We start from the raw sequence: 17,470 nt of genomic DNA, 5'->3' as shown, positions 1-17,470 counted from the left end.
GAGAGGGTTGGGAATTCTGCTTACTGAGCACTGATGTACAGAAATGGTTTTTAAACAGTTAGGACGGAGAGAGCATCATTCACCATCCCAAAGCCACAATCTCTCCGGTTTGCCTGTTTACACATGCTGTCCTCGGTGGGCTGGTTGACCCATTTTTCTCTGGATAACAATACTTCAACCAATCACACGGAAAACCGAAGACAAAAGTCTCCAGTCCTGCTTGTCATACACGGACCACAGAGGCGAGAGCTCAGCCTCAGTGGGACCAGTTAAAAACATTAGCGCTCCTCTACGATTCTTCTGAATGCTATGCAACCTTTCTCCTTCATTTCAAACATATCTATGCATTTGAATGGTCAACTTTGTGTTCTGCTTTCCATATTTGTCAAAGTGTAGGAATGTATTGATTGCATTTATGCATATTATTATTATTATATTATTGCATTCATATTGAGCATTTATGAAGCAGATTAGCGCTAATGAATCTATTCGTTACTGCTAGGCCTTGTTAGATTCAATCTATTATGTAGTGTTGGGTTAAATGCACACTACATCACATGTTGGTTGCTGCTCAATGGATTGCCAAATGTCAAATACACAACTGGAAAACATGAAAAGGAAAATCTACGGCATGCCACAAGTTTGACACACAACAAGCCCCGAGGTGGGATTTGCTCACTCGGAATGACTGACAGTCTTAACAACATTTAATCTACGTCAATACATATAAGCTTCTCTGACTAAGAAGGTAGAATTTATTTTTATAAGTTTGCCAAATCTGTCTGCACCAAAAATGCATCTGTTCACTGCAGAATACGAGCAGGGTAGCACCAGAAAGAGGGGAAAAAACAGAACAGAATGGGTCTGTCTTGCTGGCGCTCTCTCTCGCTCTCTTCTCTTTAGCGGTTGTTCTGACCAGAGGTCTCAGTGCGAGGCATGTGTGTGGAATGCTAAAGACTCTCTAAAGTGCATGTAGCGGTTTGCTCTGTGGCTCACCACTGCATAACACAGCCGCCTGCAACCAGATCTTCCCAGAATCCCCTGCAACTGAAACACCTGTGCAATACCAAATGTACTTCAGCCACGAAACCAGAGTTAGAGGTGCTAGCTAAGGCAAGGATTTGTACTGGCCATAATTTGCATTTTTCACAGTCTCTAACCATCAGAGTGTAATTTATCTCACACTTTTTATACTATTGACTTGGATTACTTAAATCTTCTATTTAAAGGAGGACTAATGCATCATGGATCAGACGTTCAATGTTCACCTTATACACAATAAAATGGCAGAAATTGATAAAAAGTGCTAAACTGACTATCAAAGTGATAGTTAAGACTTATATTGTTATAAAAGATTTCTATTTTGAATAAATGCTGTTATTTTTAACTTTTTATTAATCAGAAAATCCTAAAGAAAGTACGAAATGTTCCACAAAAAAATATTAAGCAACGCAACGGTTTCTAACATTGAAAATAAATCAGATATTAGAATGATTTTTGAAGGATCATGTGACACTGAAGGCTGGAGTAATGGCCGGTGAAAATTCAGCTTTGCATCGCAGGAATAAATTATAATTTAAAGCATATTAAAATATAAAAACCATTATTTAAAATGGCAAAAAAATTTAACAATGTTACTATTTTTCTGTATTTTTTATAAAATTAATGCAGCCTTGATGAGCATAAAAGACAAAGGAACACAAAAGAAAATTTGAAAACAAAAACATTTCACTACACGTTGGAGTCCAAATGCACTAGACAGAAATACAGATAGAAATGAATATTTTATTACAAAAAAGTATACAGCAGCTTCACTTTTCCTCATGTGAGATCACAGTGAAAGCTTATTTATTTATAGAATAATAGCAGAAGAATAGGTTTTAGAAAATTTTTGAGGGGCCATTAACAAATGTACATCACACACACAGATTTCTTCCAAATTCCCTAGACAGTGTGTGTGGAAAGGCAGTGAACTGTGTTTAAACTGTTGTTTTCAGGCATATTGCTCTACATATGAAATATTTAGCATGGAAAAGAAGCGCAGACAAGCGGCAAGCTAATGTTTTGTGACTGCCGCTATTAAATGACAGACATCCATCAGATTCATTGCACACTTTCTCTTTTCTACATTGAAATAGACCCATCTTGGGCTGCGACATTCATATATGAATATAATGTGCGCACAAATGGAGATTGAGCATTAGACGTGAGATGTTTGAAGAATTTAAAGACTGTACTTTAGACTGCAGGTGATCATTTATCACATTACTCTCTGAAGATGAAAAAACAGATGGTTTTTTTAGCCGAACATAAAAACACGACACACCTATGGAAAATGTCCCCACTAGCTCCCCAGTCTAAACCTCTTTTGATTCTTTATTGAATTTGCTAAATGCCCGATAAAATGAGCCAACAGCCCTTAGGGAGGGAGACATTTGTGTAGACGAGTGTACCATTTAGCTGATACGGTTTTTCAAAACCGTGCTGCCTCTGGAAGGGAAATAGGTCAGATCTGAATGACACGAATGCCACCGTCCACTTATTCAGGATCAGACAGCTGTGAGCCGAGAGAGCAGCACTTTATAAAAGCGTTACTGTGACAGTATGCCAAGTTAGAGACTAATAAATCACATCTTGTCAGCAACAGGACAAGAAACAACTAAAATGTGGACGTGTTTTCAAGAGCAGGCATTGGGTTGATAATCTGATAGAAAACCAAGAAAAGCAAGGACTGTAATTGATTAAAATTTGCTTAGGAAGATCAAAACTGCAAAATTCACACAGAGTTAAGGAATAGTTGATCATAAAAAGTTGAAACTTAACACTTTCTTTCCTGTGTGGATCACATAAAGTTTTGAAAAATATCCAGGCCAATATGATGAAAGCAAATTAGGACTGAATCTGTGAAGCTCCGCAAAAGCATCATAAAAAGGTTTATATGACTCATGCACTATATTCCAAGTCTTTTGGAGCCATACAATAACTTTCAGTGAATGCAACCTCTAATCAAGTGGCAGCATTGACGTCAATGACATTTGAGTCCCCGTTTACTTTCATTATATGGATACAAGTGATTTATGCAATTGGTTTGGAACAACACGAGATGACATTGGTGGACCGGTCCTTTAACGTAACATAAAATTGCATCTTAATACTTTCAAGCACAGAATAAGAGACAAGCGTCCAGTGTCCTACCTGAGACGAGTGGTAAAGTGTCTCTCTCCCATGACACAACATTGATGTAGTTCTCCACTGAGGAAGGAATAATGCACTTGAAGACCGCTACGCTGCCTCTCATCGCGGTCTGGTCCGCCACACGGACCGTATAGGGCTCTCGTAAGACTAGAGAGAAAGAGTTTGTGTTGACTGAATTTTGGTTTGATCATTGGTTGAAAAAAAACAAACAAACAAAAAAAAACCATGGAGTGCAAAATATGTAGTGTTTTTATTTTTTTCTACTAGATATGCAGACAAGTAGTCTTTCACCAAGAAAAGTAAACACCTATGGCACTGGTAAAACACTGTTTTATTTCTTTGAGAAACTGACTAGCCCATCATAGCAACACTGGCTCAGCCAATGGTGTGAGTTTGGGGTGTTTGACTGACCAATCACAGATGGTGCGAGTGAAACCTATCTGAAAACAGTCATTAGTTTTGTAGTCTGGTTTAATGACACTGGTGGTGCAGAAATTATAAACTTTTGGCCTTTTCAAAAACAATAAAGTTACCTGAGAAGCAAAGTGTTTTGTTTTTTGAAAAATGAGAATGTTCCATTCACATTCGCACAATGTGCTACTTCCCATTCAGTTAAAAATGATATTAGGGGGAGGAACGTTCTCATTCTAGAGAGAATCTGATTGGACAAAAATATGTGTAGTGCACAATGAGTCATCAATATTTTTGGTCAGTTTTCCTGGAAAGACTGTAAATTTACTGTAAATTTCAGTTGTGTACATCTGTTATCTTTGTTATTACGCCAACATTCACAGCAGTCGCACTCACAACAGACCCGGAAGAGAAGACAATGCTGAATAAAGTCGTAATTTTTGTTATTTTTGGACCAAAATGTATTTCGGATGCTTTAACAAATTCTAACTGACCCTCTGATGTCACATGGACTACTTTGATGATGTTTTTCTTACCTTTCTGGACATGAACAGTATACAGTACACACATTTTCAATGGAGGGACATAAAGCTCTTGGACTAAATCTAAAATATCTTAAACTTTGTTCTGAAGATGAACGGAGGTCTTACGGGTTTGGAACTAACGAACCCTTTAACATTTATGTATTTGAGCTGCACAGAAAATGTTCATCCATTTGGATCACACTATTTTAACATAAATGAAATAGGTAAGAATCAGGTCATTCTGCACTCAAAAATGTGATATAGTTTATTTTGAACTATTTGCATCTATTTTATTTCATTTAAATAACCACATTTTCAAAATGCATTGATTGAAATCGCTTATAGAATCAGCACAATTCTGTTCATAGTGAAAACAATTACATGTATTTATTAAAAAAATGTGAACATAGTTAATATATGGCTAGCTGTGAAAAAAACAAAACAATGTTCAGGTAGGTAAAATGTAAGATATTGGAGACAAATTGGATTTATTGATGCTAAATACTGTATATAAACCTGGTTAGTGTGTGTTTAAAATGCATGCAGTTTATTATTTCTGTATCACTGACAAATATGCATCACATTGTTTATTAGATTGTTTTAGTATTTATGTTAATGTAAAAATTGTGTAATCCGAATAAATGGCAACAATCTTGCAACAATCTGTAAATATCCTTTAACACTCACCGGCCTTAATATGAACATCTTGGCTTCTAATTTTCCCTGAAGGATTTTCTGCTGTGCAATAGTAAGTGTTGTCGTGGATCACTTTGCTAAAGCTGGACGGAGGAAAGTGGAAGATCTGGAGAGTGCCGTTTGGATGGACATGGCGGATCCCTGGGACGTTGTAGCTCTCCTCGCCAGTGGCCAGATACCAGCGCAGGGTAGCAGGCGGCACCGCTGCTGCAGGACAGGGAACCAGAGTCCCCGTGGTGCTGGCGAACACTACCTCTTGCAGAGATGCATTGACAAAATACAAGCTGGAATGTAGGTCTTCACTGAGAACTGCAGGAGACAGGAGATGACGCGTTGTTAGTGTTTCATCACAACACAACACTCTTTCTCTTTGTATCAAAGAAATAACAGCTTGTTTGTCACTGCTGGTCTACACATCTCCAGGGACGTGTTACTTTAACAGCTCATAAATATATTAAAACAGTTAGTCTTGGCGCTTTTTAGTCACTGCTCCATCAGATTCAGGGCTCAGAATCATACATACTTAGACACACAAACCTCACAGATTTTAAAAACTCAAATAATTGCAAAGTACACAATTTCAGGTAGCTCTAAACATCTGACAGAAAATGTACTAATCTTATTAAATGTACTAATCTTTCAAATAAAACTGACATATTGTACTGTAAATGTAGCCAGCAAGGCCAAATTCAGCCACATTTCTCTACTGGGACTTTTAAAAGAGATGATTTCATTTAAAGAATGAGTACTGAACCCCATTTTAATAAAACCACATATTTTCTCATGTATTTTAATACCTTATATTAATTCATTACATTTGTAATGGCCATTGGCAATGTTGTAACACAGTTATGCCAGTAAATCCATTTTGAATCACTTGATTTGTTCACTTATAACTTACATTTACAGATGGACATAAAGGGCAGGAAAAACAATTGCAGTGCCCTGGGGTATTTTATAGATAATGGAGCTCAGTTTTGGGCCATGAAAATGCTCCTATTGTCTAAAAGCACATAAAGATAAAATATTTATACCCATACTCTAGCTAGTTGATTCCCCTAGATAAAAACTCAGATAAATGGAACAAGAACACAAGTGCAAAGTCACAGCGCACTTTTTTCCCCTCCAATCTATCAATCTGTATTTAGCACATACCCTTCAGCATTTAACATAAAAGAAGTTGCAATCCATCACTGACAATCCAACTATTTTATTTTCTTTTTTTTGCACAAAACATATAAACCTAAGATCTATTGGTAATCCAGAGCAAAGCATCGGTGAATGATCAAAAGAACTTTGGATCTTAAGAAGAATCATTAAATATTAAAAGATTTATGTCAATACTGAGATACTGTGTTACCATGCAGCATTTTAACAGATATTTTATGCACTGCCACTGTATAGAATTCCATAAATCATTATTATTATTATTGTTAAAAAGTCAAGATCAAAAAATAACAAAAAAGCTAAACATTTTAAAACTTCTAATTTACTTCATGTAATATTTCTTATAAATACATTTTATAAAACAGTATTTATTACAAATATATGTATCATATATCTTTGTAATAAGTAAAGAGCAAAAATAATAAAAACCAACCAATTGGCTGAACCTTTTAAATAGTTTATTTATTTATGTAATATTAAATACATTTTACAATAGTATTTATTAAATATCTCTATTTATTTTGTATCTTTTTTTTTTTTTTTACATCTGTCTAATAAAAAGGTCATATTTTCAGAATACGCTGCTATGAAAAAGATTTATAAAACAGTTAAAACCCTCAGACACAAGAGGATGACATAAAGAAGCCAGCAGCTGTTATCCAGACATGATGCATGTAATTTAGCATCTCTGACATCATGCAGTAAAACTTGTGCATGGATTCAAGCACTGCTGGACTCTTCATCTTCAAAAATCTGCATGGTCAGCATCTGTTAATCTGATTTAAATTCAGATAGTAAAACCCAGCACATGCTTAGCGACGCAGTCAGAATTATTCCGCTCTCAATTATCTAAACCAAAGAAACGGCCAGACACAACTCTTCAAATATGAATGGAATGAATTTATAATTAATCTGGCATTTTCAGAAAGCGCTGAAGGCTGTCTGATTAACAGCGATTCTTATCTGCCTGAAATAACGGACAGAGCGCTTTCTTTGTCGCTGCTTGTTTCTATCTTTCAGAGCTGATCATTGTTAACTACTGCTGAGAGTGTGTCTAACGCACTGTCCCTCTGTGGCCCTGTCTGGGCTTGACTCAGGGTGATATTTATGGGGTGAGCATGTGACAGCTCAAGGGCAGAGACCATTTTAAAGTCAAGCTGATCTAAGGGCAGGGTGGTCGGATGAGCGCACATTTTGCTTTAACAATCTATGCGATTAAGATGAAGGTCTGGCTAACATGTAATATATATAAGACAATTTAATAATTGTTTAAATAATATTAACTCTTAAAATAAAAATTCTATAATGATCAGTAATGAGTAGGTTTATACAGTACATTCACAATATTAAAATATATATGTGTATATACGTATATATATATATATATATATATATATATATATATGTATATATATATATATATATACATACATATATAAGTACATACACACATAAGTGCTTTTAAAGCACATTAAAAGTTGCTTTATTAATTATCATTGTTAAAGTCAAACTAACTTAAAAAATTATATATATATATATATATATATATATATATTATTTAAAATAAACTGTATAATCAGATAAAGTAGAAAATGCTTTTTAAAGACAAATTCATATTTTCAGATTTTACAGTGCTGTAATATTTATTAAAAAGTGCTTTAAAAGGGCTTTATTAAAAGTCACAGAGAAGTCAGTCTTAGAAAACAAATAAATGTTCATTATATATGAGCTTGACAGGTCTGGCTGGTCATTTGTAAAGAGGAGCATTTGAGTGGAATGACAACTACATTTAAGGCGAGCAGAAATATGGGTTTGTCTTTTGAAAATACATTAGCATTTGTCCACTGATGGTGTGTAACCAGCCATCACAAGACCCTTTTCAAAACTAGCCAGGCGATTTATTTAAGTAATGTGCGATCAATATTTAGCCTGCAAACCGCAAGGGCGGTTCTGGTATTAACCCTTACAAACCTAAAATTTGGTTTAGAAATGATCAGGACAGACACAATAAAGCCATACAAAAAGTTGTTGCAGTACTACTGTACACTAATGCTATCAGATTATTCCCATGGTAGTTTCATGCACACTAGGGTACTGAATGCTTACTACATTCATACAGTATATCATGTTATTACCATCTGTATCTTAAAACAAACAAACATTATTTAATGAAGAACTGCTACTTAACCTAAACATGTTTTCTAGAATTTAGAAAACATTTTCTAGAAAACACTGAAAATATATTTTTGGAATGCACTGAAAATATGCGACAAATTGTTTGGGTATAAATGCACAAAAAAGAAAAATAAAGAAATAAAGAAATAAAATAAAGAAAACTCTTTGAATGAGAAGGTGTGTCCAAACTTTTGGTCTGTACTGTATATATATATACAGTACAGACCAAAAGTTTGGAAACATTACTATTTTTTATGTTTTTGAAAGAAGTTTCTTCTGCTCATCAAGCCTGCATTTATTTGATCAAAAATACAGAAAAAATGTAATATTGTGATATATTATTACAATTTAAAATAATTGTTTTTAAATTTATTATACTTTAAATTATCATTTATTTCTGTGATGCAAAGCTGAATTTTTAGGATCATTATCACATGATCCTTTAGAAATCATTCTAATATGATGATTCATTATCAAAGTTGGAAACAGTTCTGCTGCTTAATATTTTTTCAGAACATGTGATACTTTTTTAGGATACTTTGATGAATAAAAAGTAAAAAAAAAAAAAAAAAAAGAAGCTATGTTTTTAAAATATAAATATTTTGTAATAACAATATACACTACTGGTCAGTAATTAGGGGTCAGTATTTTTTTTCTTTCTTTTTTTTAAAAATAAAATCAATACTTTTATTCAGCAAGGATGTGTTAAATTGATAAAAAGTGATAGTAAAGAAAATGTATTATTAGAATATATATTATTAGGATTTTTTTTTTTTTGAATAAATGCAGTTCTTTTTAACCTTTTATTCATCAAATATATTAGACAGCAGAACTGTTTCCAACACTCATAATAAATCAGAATATTAGAATGATTTCTAAATGATCATGTGATAGACTGATGTTACATGTGACACTGAAGGCTGGAGTAGTGATGCTGAAAATTCAGATTTGCATTACAGGAATACTTTTTTTATATCTATATTCAAATAGAAAACTATCATTTTAAATTGTAATAATATTTCACAATATTACAGTTTTTTCTGTATATACACACATCATAAAAATACTTAAATTATCCAAAAAATATGATTTGATTTTGTCAGATTTAAATCCAAATATATCTAAGGGGATCTGTTTTCTATATCCAATGCTACGTTTGATAGCAGAATTTCTTTAAACTGTACAAAGTGTAAAATCTGCAGCTCTCTGAGGATGAAATCTTGGCCCTGTTGTGGGTGGATGGGTCAATCTGTTGGCCGCAGGCCGACTAAGTCTGCGCTGTTGTCTGTGCAGCAGACAGGAGGTGTGCTTCCCCCCTTGACGGAACGTCACAGGCTCAAGGTGATTAAGGCAGAGGGTGCAGGGGAGCCCGGAACAGCAGCCAGGAGATTCAGAATTCCAGTTCCTGCCCCGGGGCTACAGCGGGCCTGGTGTCAGGGAGCTGTAGCGGAGCACTGCAATTTAACCAGCTTGCAATTTGCTCTCATGAATATTAAGCACAACTCAGCCATGTCTGGGTTAATGGAGACTGCTCACTGCCAAAATGTAAAGCTGCAGACAACCCCCAGATGACGAGGAAAGTGTGAGAGCAGGAGCAGCGCTAATCCCACCGGAAAAGCAAAGTTTTTTTTCTCTCATCTCTTAAGTGAGATGATTTGAATATCATCTGAATAATATCAGAGCAAATGGTCGTTTAGAGTCTCCCTGGTAGTGAGAAGGAGATCAAACGGCCTCCGTGGATCTACATCAATTACGAGAGCAGACGCCGTTGATGTCTGAATCTGAAACGCCGTTGACTCAGATGATGAGGAACGTGAGGCAGAGCTGCTCACGCTGGGCTGATGTCTCCTCAATTCCCAGAGACACGTGTAATACAACAACTCATACTGATCCTGTATTCTCAACTGAGCCAAAACTATGCTAAACAACTAATCAAATTATTGATTTACTGAAAAATACAAATTATATATAAAGAAATATATCATTTATAACTCGTTTACTGTAATAAATGATTTTACGGAAGCTGTAAAAAAAAAAAAAAAAAAAGATTATTCAATTTGCATGCACATAACGTCACCATTTTCACTAATTTACATTTTTACAGTTCACGCGGAGATGATAACAGTATCTTTAAAACCCATTTCCAAAGTTTTGTGTTTTTCTTTCTCCCAAAATAAAGAAGTAAATAAATGGCAAAAACAAAACAAGTTTCCTATTCTTTTTTTTATGAAAACAGTGTTGTGTAAACACTTCAATATTCCACCTTTAATTTAACATTTTACTTGCCGGATCTTTGTAATTAATAATGGAATAATTACAATATGTTCACACACACACACACACACAATATATACAGTATTTTGTCTAATCAAATCCTCTATAGGACGTCCCTCCCCCTACAATATTAAATATAAATGTTAATAATTTTTTTTTGCTGTAAACAGAGTCTGAGGTTGGCAGAGACAAATGTGATTTAGGGACACCTATTTCTTCTAAAATCATGCATTTATGACTCAAGACTCACACCAAAACAAAGAGCAGCTCCAGCTTTTTATCGGTCGGATAAATTCCCCATCGGAGCATCAGTGGTGAAAAACAAAATTGGGTAATTATCAGTTCCACACTACAGAAGATAACAGGAAAAAGGTCATTTTGGACAACCAAAACAAATAATTGAGCCAAAGAAAATAGCCAGATCTGAATTAATGACAAAAATATCAATCAGGCTGACTCGTTTAAAATTAACATATTATGCTATTTAAATAATTTCAACATTTTCACAGATTATTTAAATTACACACACACATATTGCAATATATATGCACATATATCGATTCATCACTGCTCAAAATACTGTTACTCTAACAATTATTATTATTATTATTTTTTCCTAAAACAGCTTACAGTATACCAGTGTCTCAGTTTCTGCCCTCTTCCAAACGTGTGCATGTGCTAATATTTGGGTGTGAGTCTCCGGTCAGCTCATCTCCTCTCCTCGCGCCCCGCGCTCTGATGCAGCCAAGCAGATGTAAATGTATTCAGCGCATTTAGTGCTCAGGATTAATCGAATTATAATTTAATCATCTGATCAAACAGCAATTAGCATAATCACTTCTGGGGACGGGCCGATAGAGAATGCAATGTAAACAGAACAGACCTGAGGCGAGAGCAGCTTTAATCAGACAATTGCTGGGATCTCTGCAAATGTAACATATTTCTGGATGTTGAAATTCTGCCCAAAATTTGGTCTACTCTGCTAGATGGACACATTCAGTGATCAAACAGGCCTTGTTAAATCATGGACAAAAATCAAGTATGCAACCACATATTCAGGACTCAGAGGAGAGCAGATTTAATCTATTTTCTCTCTGAATTATTTTACAGTCTAACAAAATATATGTTTCTATATGTTTTCATTTAGATTGTATTTAGGTCAAAAATATGTTGATTAATATTTAATTTGGACTGTAAAAATAAGGAAACACATTCACTGTAAACACTTTATTAATACTTTGTCAGGTAACCTAAAATGTGCTTCATTCACTTAAATGAATTCACATAATGTATCACAATATTTTATATTTGTGATATTTAATAATATCCACATGTGTTAATTCATAGTTTTGATGCCTTCAGTGTGACTCTACAATGTTCATAGTCATGAAAATAAAGAAAACTCTTTGAATGAGAAGGTGTGTCCAAACTTTTGGTCTGTACTGTACATTATTTAATATCTAAACAAATATATGTGTGTATATGTATATTGCAAATAGTATTTATTTCAGTAAATATACACACACACACACACACACACACACACACACACACACACACACACACACACACACACATACTGTGTATATATATATCAACAAATATGTACATTTATTTCAGATGTAAAGATTTAATATCTTACATATATAGAGATATTAGATCTTTAAATCTGAAATAAATCTTAAGATACAGTATGTCCCTCTAATATTTATGTTCTCACATTTTTTCCTAATGAAATGACGTATGAGGACAGGTGTAAACATCACATGCAAGACCTTAAAATCCATCTAATCCAAGCACATACTGTATATTCATCAGTTCCTACCCATCTATTCTCTGATCAAGACTCACCAAAAACAATCTCTTGCACTCATTTTTTTCACAACAACAGGCCAAGAGCACCATGGTTGCACTCAAAGGGAAAAGAGGTTTGTGCTGAAGCTTCCTTACAAAAAAAATAAATAAAAAAAGCCTGGAAGTCCTCATCAGTGGAAAATACGAACATGCTTTTTCTGCCAAGTCATCAAAGCAGGAAATAAATACACATTATGGCCACCAGCACAGGGCCGTCTGTCAGGCATATTTCCTGCTGATTGACAATAAGCTGTGCTGATGGAAAATATGAACGCTGATCAGCCTTACTGCTCACTAAACAGTTAGTACAAGCAGATCATCAAAATGCCATTATGCCAAACGACTCCTGGAATTACTGATATGCAAAGAGCTACTGGGTTGAGTGGCGCAGTGTGTGTGTGTGTGTGTGTGTGTGTGTGAGAGAGAGAGAGAGAGTCTGACTCACACCAAACATCTGTTTATGTCTATTTCTAATACACATTGTGCTTTCCTGTGGCACACCTTTAACCTTCCCAACTACTGATCTTAAAACTAGAACAAGATTAAAATGTAACCATACTGCTTCTGCATGAAACAGATAAAGATATATCTTTTTTTTTTTAAATCCAGTTTTCTTTTTCCTAGACCTTTTTTTTTTAAATTGTATCATCTATGGCATGGTTTTACTAAAATAAAGTTGTCCCTAAAAGTGAGAATAAATAAATAAATAAATAAAATGGTTAATTTTTATTTAATTTCCAAAAAGCTAAAATTATAACCATATATATATGTATATATAGAGAGAGAGAGAGAGAGAGAGAGAGAGAGAGAGAGAGATTAGAATATAATCGAATATCCCCACTAACATTCAATGCACATTTAAGGAGCTTTAAAAAAAATCATACACGCACACAATGAATCTACAGTGTTCTGATTCAAAGTTGATTTTAAACCATCTCAAATTATTTGCAGAACAATATCCAGTTTGCTTTGCTTTCAGGACTGCAAACATGGTCTTGCAAAACAAATGGATATGCCCACTCACTTTTGTCTGTTTGATCTGGACTCAGCTAAAAGCTCTCTTAGAAGGCATCTCATGGAAAGAGACAGCTGATTGGACACTTTGCTCTGTGCCGTGTTGTTTACCTGTGTCCATTTGAGTGTATGTCAGAGTTGGCCCCTTGCATCAGTTTACAAAAACAACATGGAACGTACCTTACGCTCCGTCTGTGCGAGGATGCTTCTGTTTTTCCAATTAGATTTGTGTGTTAATATGCACACGGTCTCCAGTGTTCTTCACCAACACAAGAGCCATTGAAAATAATGATTTTACATGCAAAAACATTCACAGTTTAATACCAGGGCAGGGTTATTATAGTTAACTAAAACTGAAACTAAAGTAAAACCATAAAAAAAAAAAAACATTGTTACTTGAAATAAAATAAATGTTAACTGACATAATATAAAATAAACATTTTATTTCAGTTGCAGCAACATTAGGTGCAACATTTGGAATTTTAATTCAGTTTAAAAATAAAAATTAATAAAAGCTATATACATAAGTTTAAAAAAACTACTAAAAATACAACAAAATTACTAAAATTTTAAAATACATTTGAATAATAAAATGGAAAACTGAAAAATAAAAACTGTTTCAAAATATTAATATAAACTACAATAGCATCTCAATAAAATACCAGGGAGCTGAGCTCAGAAAAACTGTGTAAATGTTTGTTATTAGAACAAATTAATACAAAATGATACAAAATAATTGTATTAATTGTGCATCTACAAGCTAAAATGGCACTAAGAGTAAAATAAAAATGAATGAAAACTAAAACTACAAAAAATGACAAAAACACAAAAAAGGACATTTTGTTTTACTAAAATGAAAATGAGAATGGAAAATATAGAAATAAAAACTGATTCAAAATAGTAAAACTATAATAGTATCAAAAATGATACTAAAACAAGAGGAGATGAGATTAGAAAAAAATGTGTGAATGTTATTAGGACTAAAATAAATAAATTAATTGTTCATCTACAATTACATCTACAAGCTGAAACTGCACTAAAACTAAAATAAAAATGATTAAAAACTACACAGACACGAAAACAAACTACTAAAATGATAAAAACACATGGCAAACTGACTAAACTTTAACTAAAATTAAAGTGATAAAGTAATGTAAAAATAAAACATTATTTAAATATTTTAAAATATTAATTAAAACTCTAATAGTATCTCTCTGATTAAAAGAAAAAACACTTGTACTCAGAAGATGAGCTTAGAAAAAAGGTGCAAATGTTTGTTATTAGGATTAAATAATACTAAATAATTGTATTAATTGTGCATCTACAAGCTGAAACTGCACGACAAAAATAAAATAGAAAATAACAAAAACTACACAGACTGATATAAAAAAACCTACTAAAAATGACAAAAATGCACAACAAAATGACTAAAACTTTAACTGAAATTCAAATGAAAACTAGAATTGGAAAAATAAAAAAAGATTCAAAACATTACTAAAAACTATAATAGTATGTATGTACCTGTACCAGGGAGCTTAGAAAAATGGTGCAGATGTATTTTATCAGGACTAAATTATACAAACATATTCTATTATTTGTGCATCAAGCTGAAACTGCACTGAAAACATAAAAGGAAAACACAAAAAGGAAACATATGAAATCTCAAAAGGTATATTGAAGAAACCAGGGAATTAATTTATCTGTCCCCTCCACATAAACATCCCAAACGGCTTCGTAAACAAGCACACCATGTTTTCCACTTCTAGTCATTACAGAAACACTTCCGGGGTCACCTGTACAGGAAGATCCAAGGCCACTGCGCTAACATACAGTACATATCAGGGGTTTCCATAGAGACCAGCGAAGAACTGGGCTGTGAGCTTAACCAAATCATGAAAGGCTCATTTTGTATGGCTTCTTTTTCTCTCTCTTTCTCTCTCCCCCACACACCCCAAAGAAACATGCTACAGTGGCCAGAGAGAGAGAGAGAGAGAGAGAGAGAGAGAGAGAGAGAGAGAGAGAGGCTCACTGCACTGCATCAGAACACTGATCAATGGAGCCTCAGAGACCCACATACACACTGCTAGAACACAGCAGCACAAATTGGACCATATTGATTCAAAGAGAAACACTTAAAATGCTTTTTAGAAATGCTCATTTGAACACAGTTGGCTAGACATGCACCACTAAATCAGCCAAAACCCAAAACCCCTCTGAAATGATAATCAATTTCATCAATGCACCATTAATTGAGGTTAAACGACTGTGTCCATTTCCGCCTTCATCTGAGCCCTGCAGAAAAGTGACAAAGCTTGGGAAAAGATCATTTGGAAGACCATCACAGAGCTCCTTGTGCTGCTCTCCAACACCCTTTGTGCTAAAGCATCGCCGTGTCCCTCTATTTTTTTGTGCATCCTATCAAAGCGCATCTGCCATCGACGGTCATTCTACGTTGGAGTGACCTGGGTCTGATATTAACCTTCCACAGTGTTGCTCTGTTAAAACCACCTAAATGGTCCCATTTTCTTCTTGCTTCCCCTCAAACCCCCTCTCACTCTCTCTATTCCACCACAAACACACCCATTCTGATTTAGCCCAGCAACCAGCACCCACTCGCTGTCTTTCCATTTTAAGCCATCAACACACTCGCCTCCTGTCGAGCATTTGCGTACAATTTTTTCTAGAGGTCAATAGGAATCGGACACACACACGGGAGGGAACATGTTTGAATAAATGTTTTGTGAAAAGGTCACAGTGAAAGCATTCAGTAAAGTGCCAGTTGAGTGACTGAGTTATTTTTTTATTCAAGATTCAGTGCTTCTTCGTGAAACATGGTGGCTATGTCACTATGCCACAATACAACAAAATATAATTCCTTTTTTTTAGGTAATTACCAGGGTTTTGGTGCCTTTTAATGAAAAAAAAAGGGCTCTATTTATTTTTCAAAAATGTTGTGCATTTTTAAAAAGTATCTCAGATGATACATTTTTTAATTCTAATGCTTAATATGTAAATATGTCCAAGGTCATAATAAAAAAAATGAAAGAAACAAATTTGTCTCATCAAATCACATCACATTTGGTCCAACAATGATGTCAAGATTCATATTTTTTACATTCTTCATGCACTATTTGCATATTAATGCATGCATGTTTTTTTGGATAATGAGCAGTGAAATGTAATAAAGTAACTAATAATAAAACAGTCAATTTGAATGCTTATTAAGTAATCTATTACTGTACTGGCTCCTTCTTAATTACTTGCTCAAATTAAATTGCAATATTTAAATCTAGTGGGGAAAAAAAGGCTTGCATTGAATGTATAATGTATGCATTCAAATGATATTTGTGAATCTTTTAAAAGAATACAGTAAAGGTGTTGTGAAATAACATGAGACAAATTCAAATGGACCAGAATGCATTATTTTTCAAGCATGCTTAAACGCATTCCTAATGCAATGCACTGTTAATTAATTTCAATGAAGTTACTTCCTGCATAACAATGATAATAATAAAATAAAACGCTACTTACCATTCAAAATGCACTGGAAAAAGATGATGGCCAATATCCACATGCCCCGCTCCTTTCAGTCTCCAAACTAAGATTTTTCTTTGCCCACTGCACACTGTTCCTCCCAATAAAAGAAAAAAAAAGAAAAAGAAAGAAAAGAAAAAAAAGAAAGAACGAAAGAAAGAAGAAGAAGAAAAAAAGGCCGTTGCGCAGGAGTATGAATATCTTGTACTTAGTAGTTCCAGCGGAAGGGATGCATATGGAGCGTGCGCTCCCGGACTGATTGTCTCCGAGCTGAGATCCAGCTGTAACTCGAGACGGTGAGCGGCGGGCAGGTGCGATGCTGAGTCAGAGCGCGCGCTTACTGAGGACAATGCGCACAGGTGTAGCCGCGTACGAGGGAGAAACCGCGGGAAAGTAAATCCACTGAATAATTAATGAGTCGAAATCATAGCTAAAACTTTTACAGAAAAGAAAGAAAAAAGAACAAAAAATAAAAATAAAAATAAAAAGCACTGAAACTCCAGCGCGGGATTAGATAGAGATGATGGCTGTTAGCTGGACTCTGAGCAACATCCCTCTTCACCACCTCGCACCGTCCAGCAGTCAGCAAGCACGCGCATCTTCCCCTGCTGCACTGATCACTCCAG

At 34.5% G+C, this 17,470-nt stretch overlaps 1 protein-coding gene across 3 annotated transcripts in view; it reads right to left on the bottom strand.

The window, feature by feature from the left end:
• Window positions 1–17,000, bottom strand: part of LOC132132451 (cell adhesion molecule DSCAM-like) — a 77,468-nt gene extending 60,468 nt beyond the window's left edge. For 2 of the 3 annotated variants that reach the window (XM_059544824.1, XM_059544825.1), the window contains exons 1-3: window positions 16,842–16,997; window positions 4,818–5,135; window positions 3,196–3,342 (exon numbers count right to left, since the gene is read on the bottom strand). In XM_059544824.1, the coding sequence (XP_059400807.1) occupies window positions 3,196–3,342; window positions 4,818–5,135; window positions 16,842–16,884 (508 nt within the window). In that variant the 5' untranslated portion in view covers window positions 16,885–16,997. Of the gene's footprint in view, window positions 1–3,195; window positions 3,343–4,817; window positions 5,136–16,841 lie in introns of all 3 variants that reach the window. The other variant, XM_059544826.1, reaches the window with a different exon arrangement.
• Between the last annotated feature and the right edge of the window lie 470 nt (window positions 17,001–17,470).

The sequence above is a fragment of the Carassius carassius genome, chromosome 49, assembly GCF_963082965.1.
Source record: "Carassius carassius chromosome 49, fCarCar2.1, whole genome shotgun sequence".
NCBI lineage: Eukaryota > Metazoa > Chordata > Actinopteri > Cypriniformes > Cyprinidae > Carassius > Carassius carassius.
This window is presented reverse-complemented; position numbering and strand designations above follow the sequence as displayed.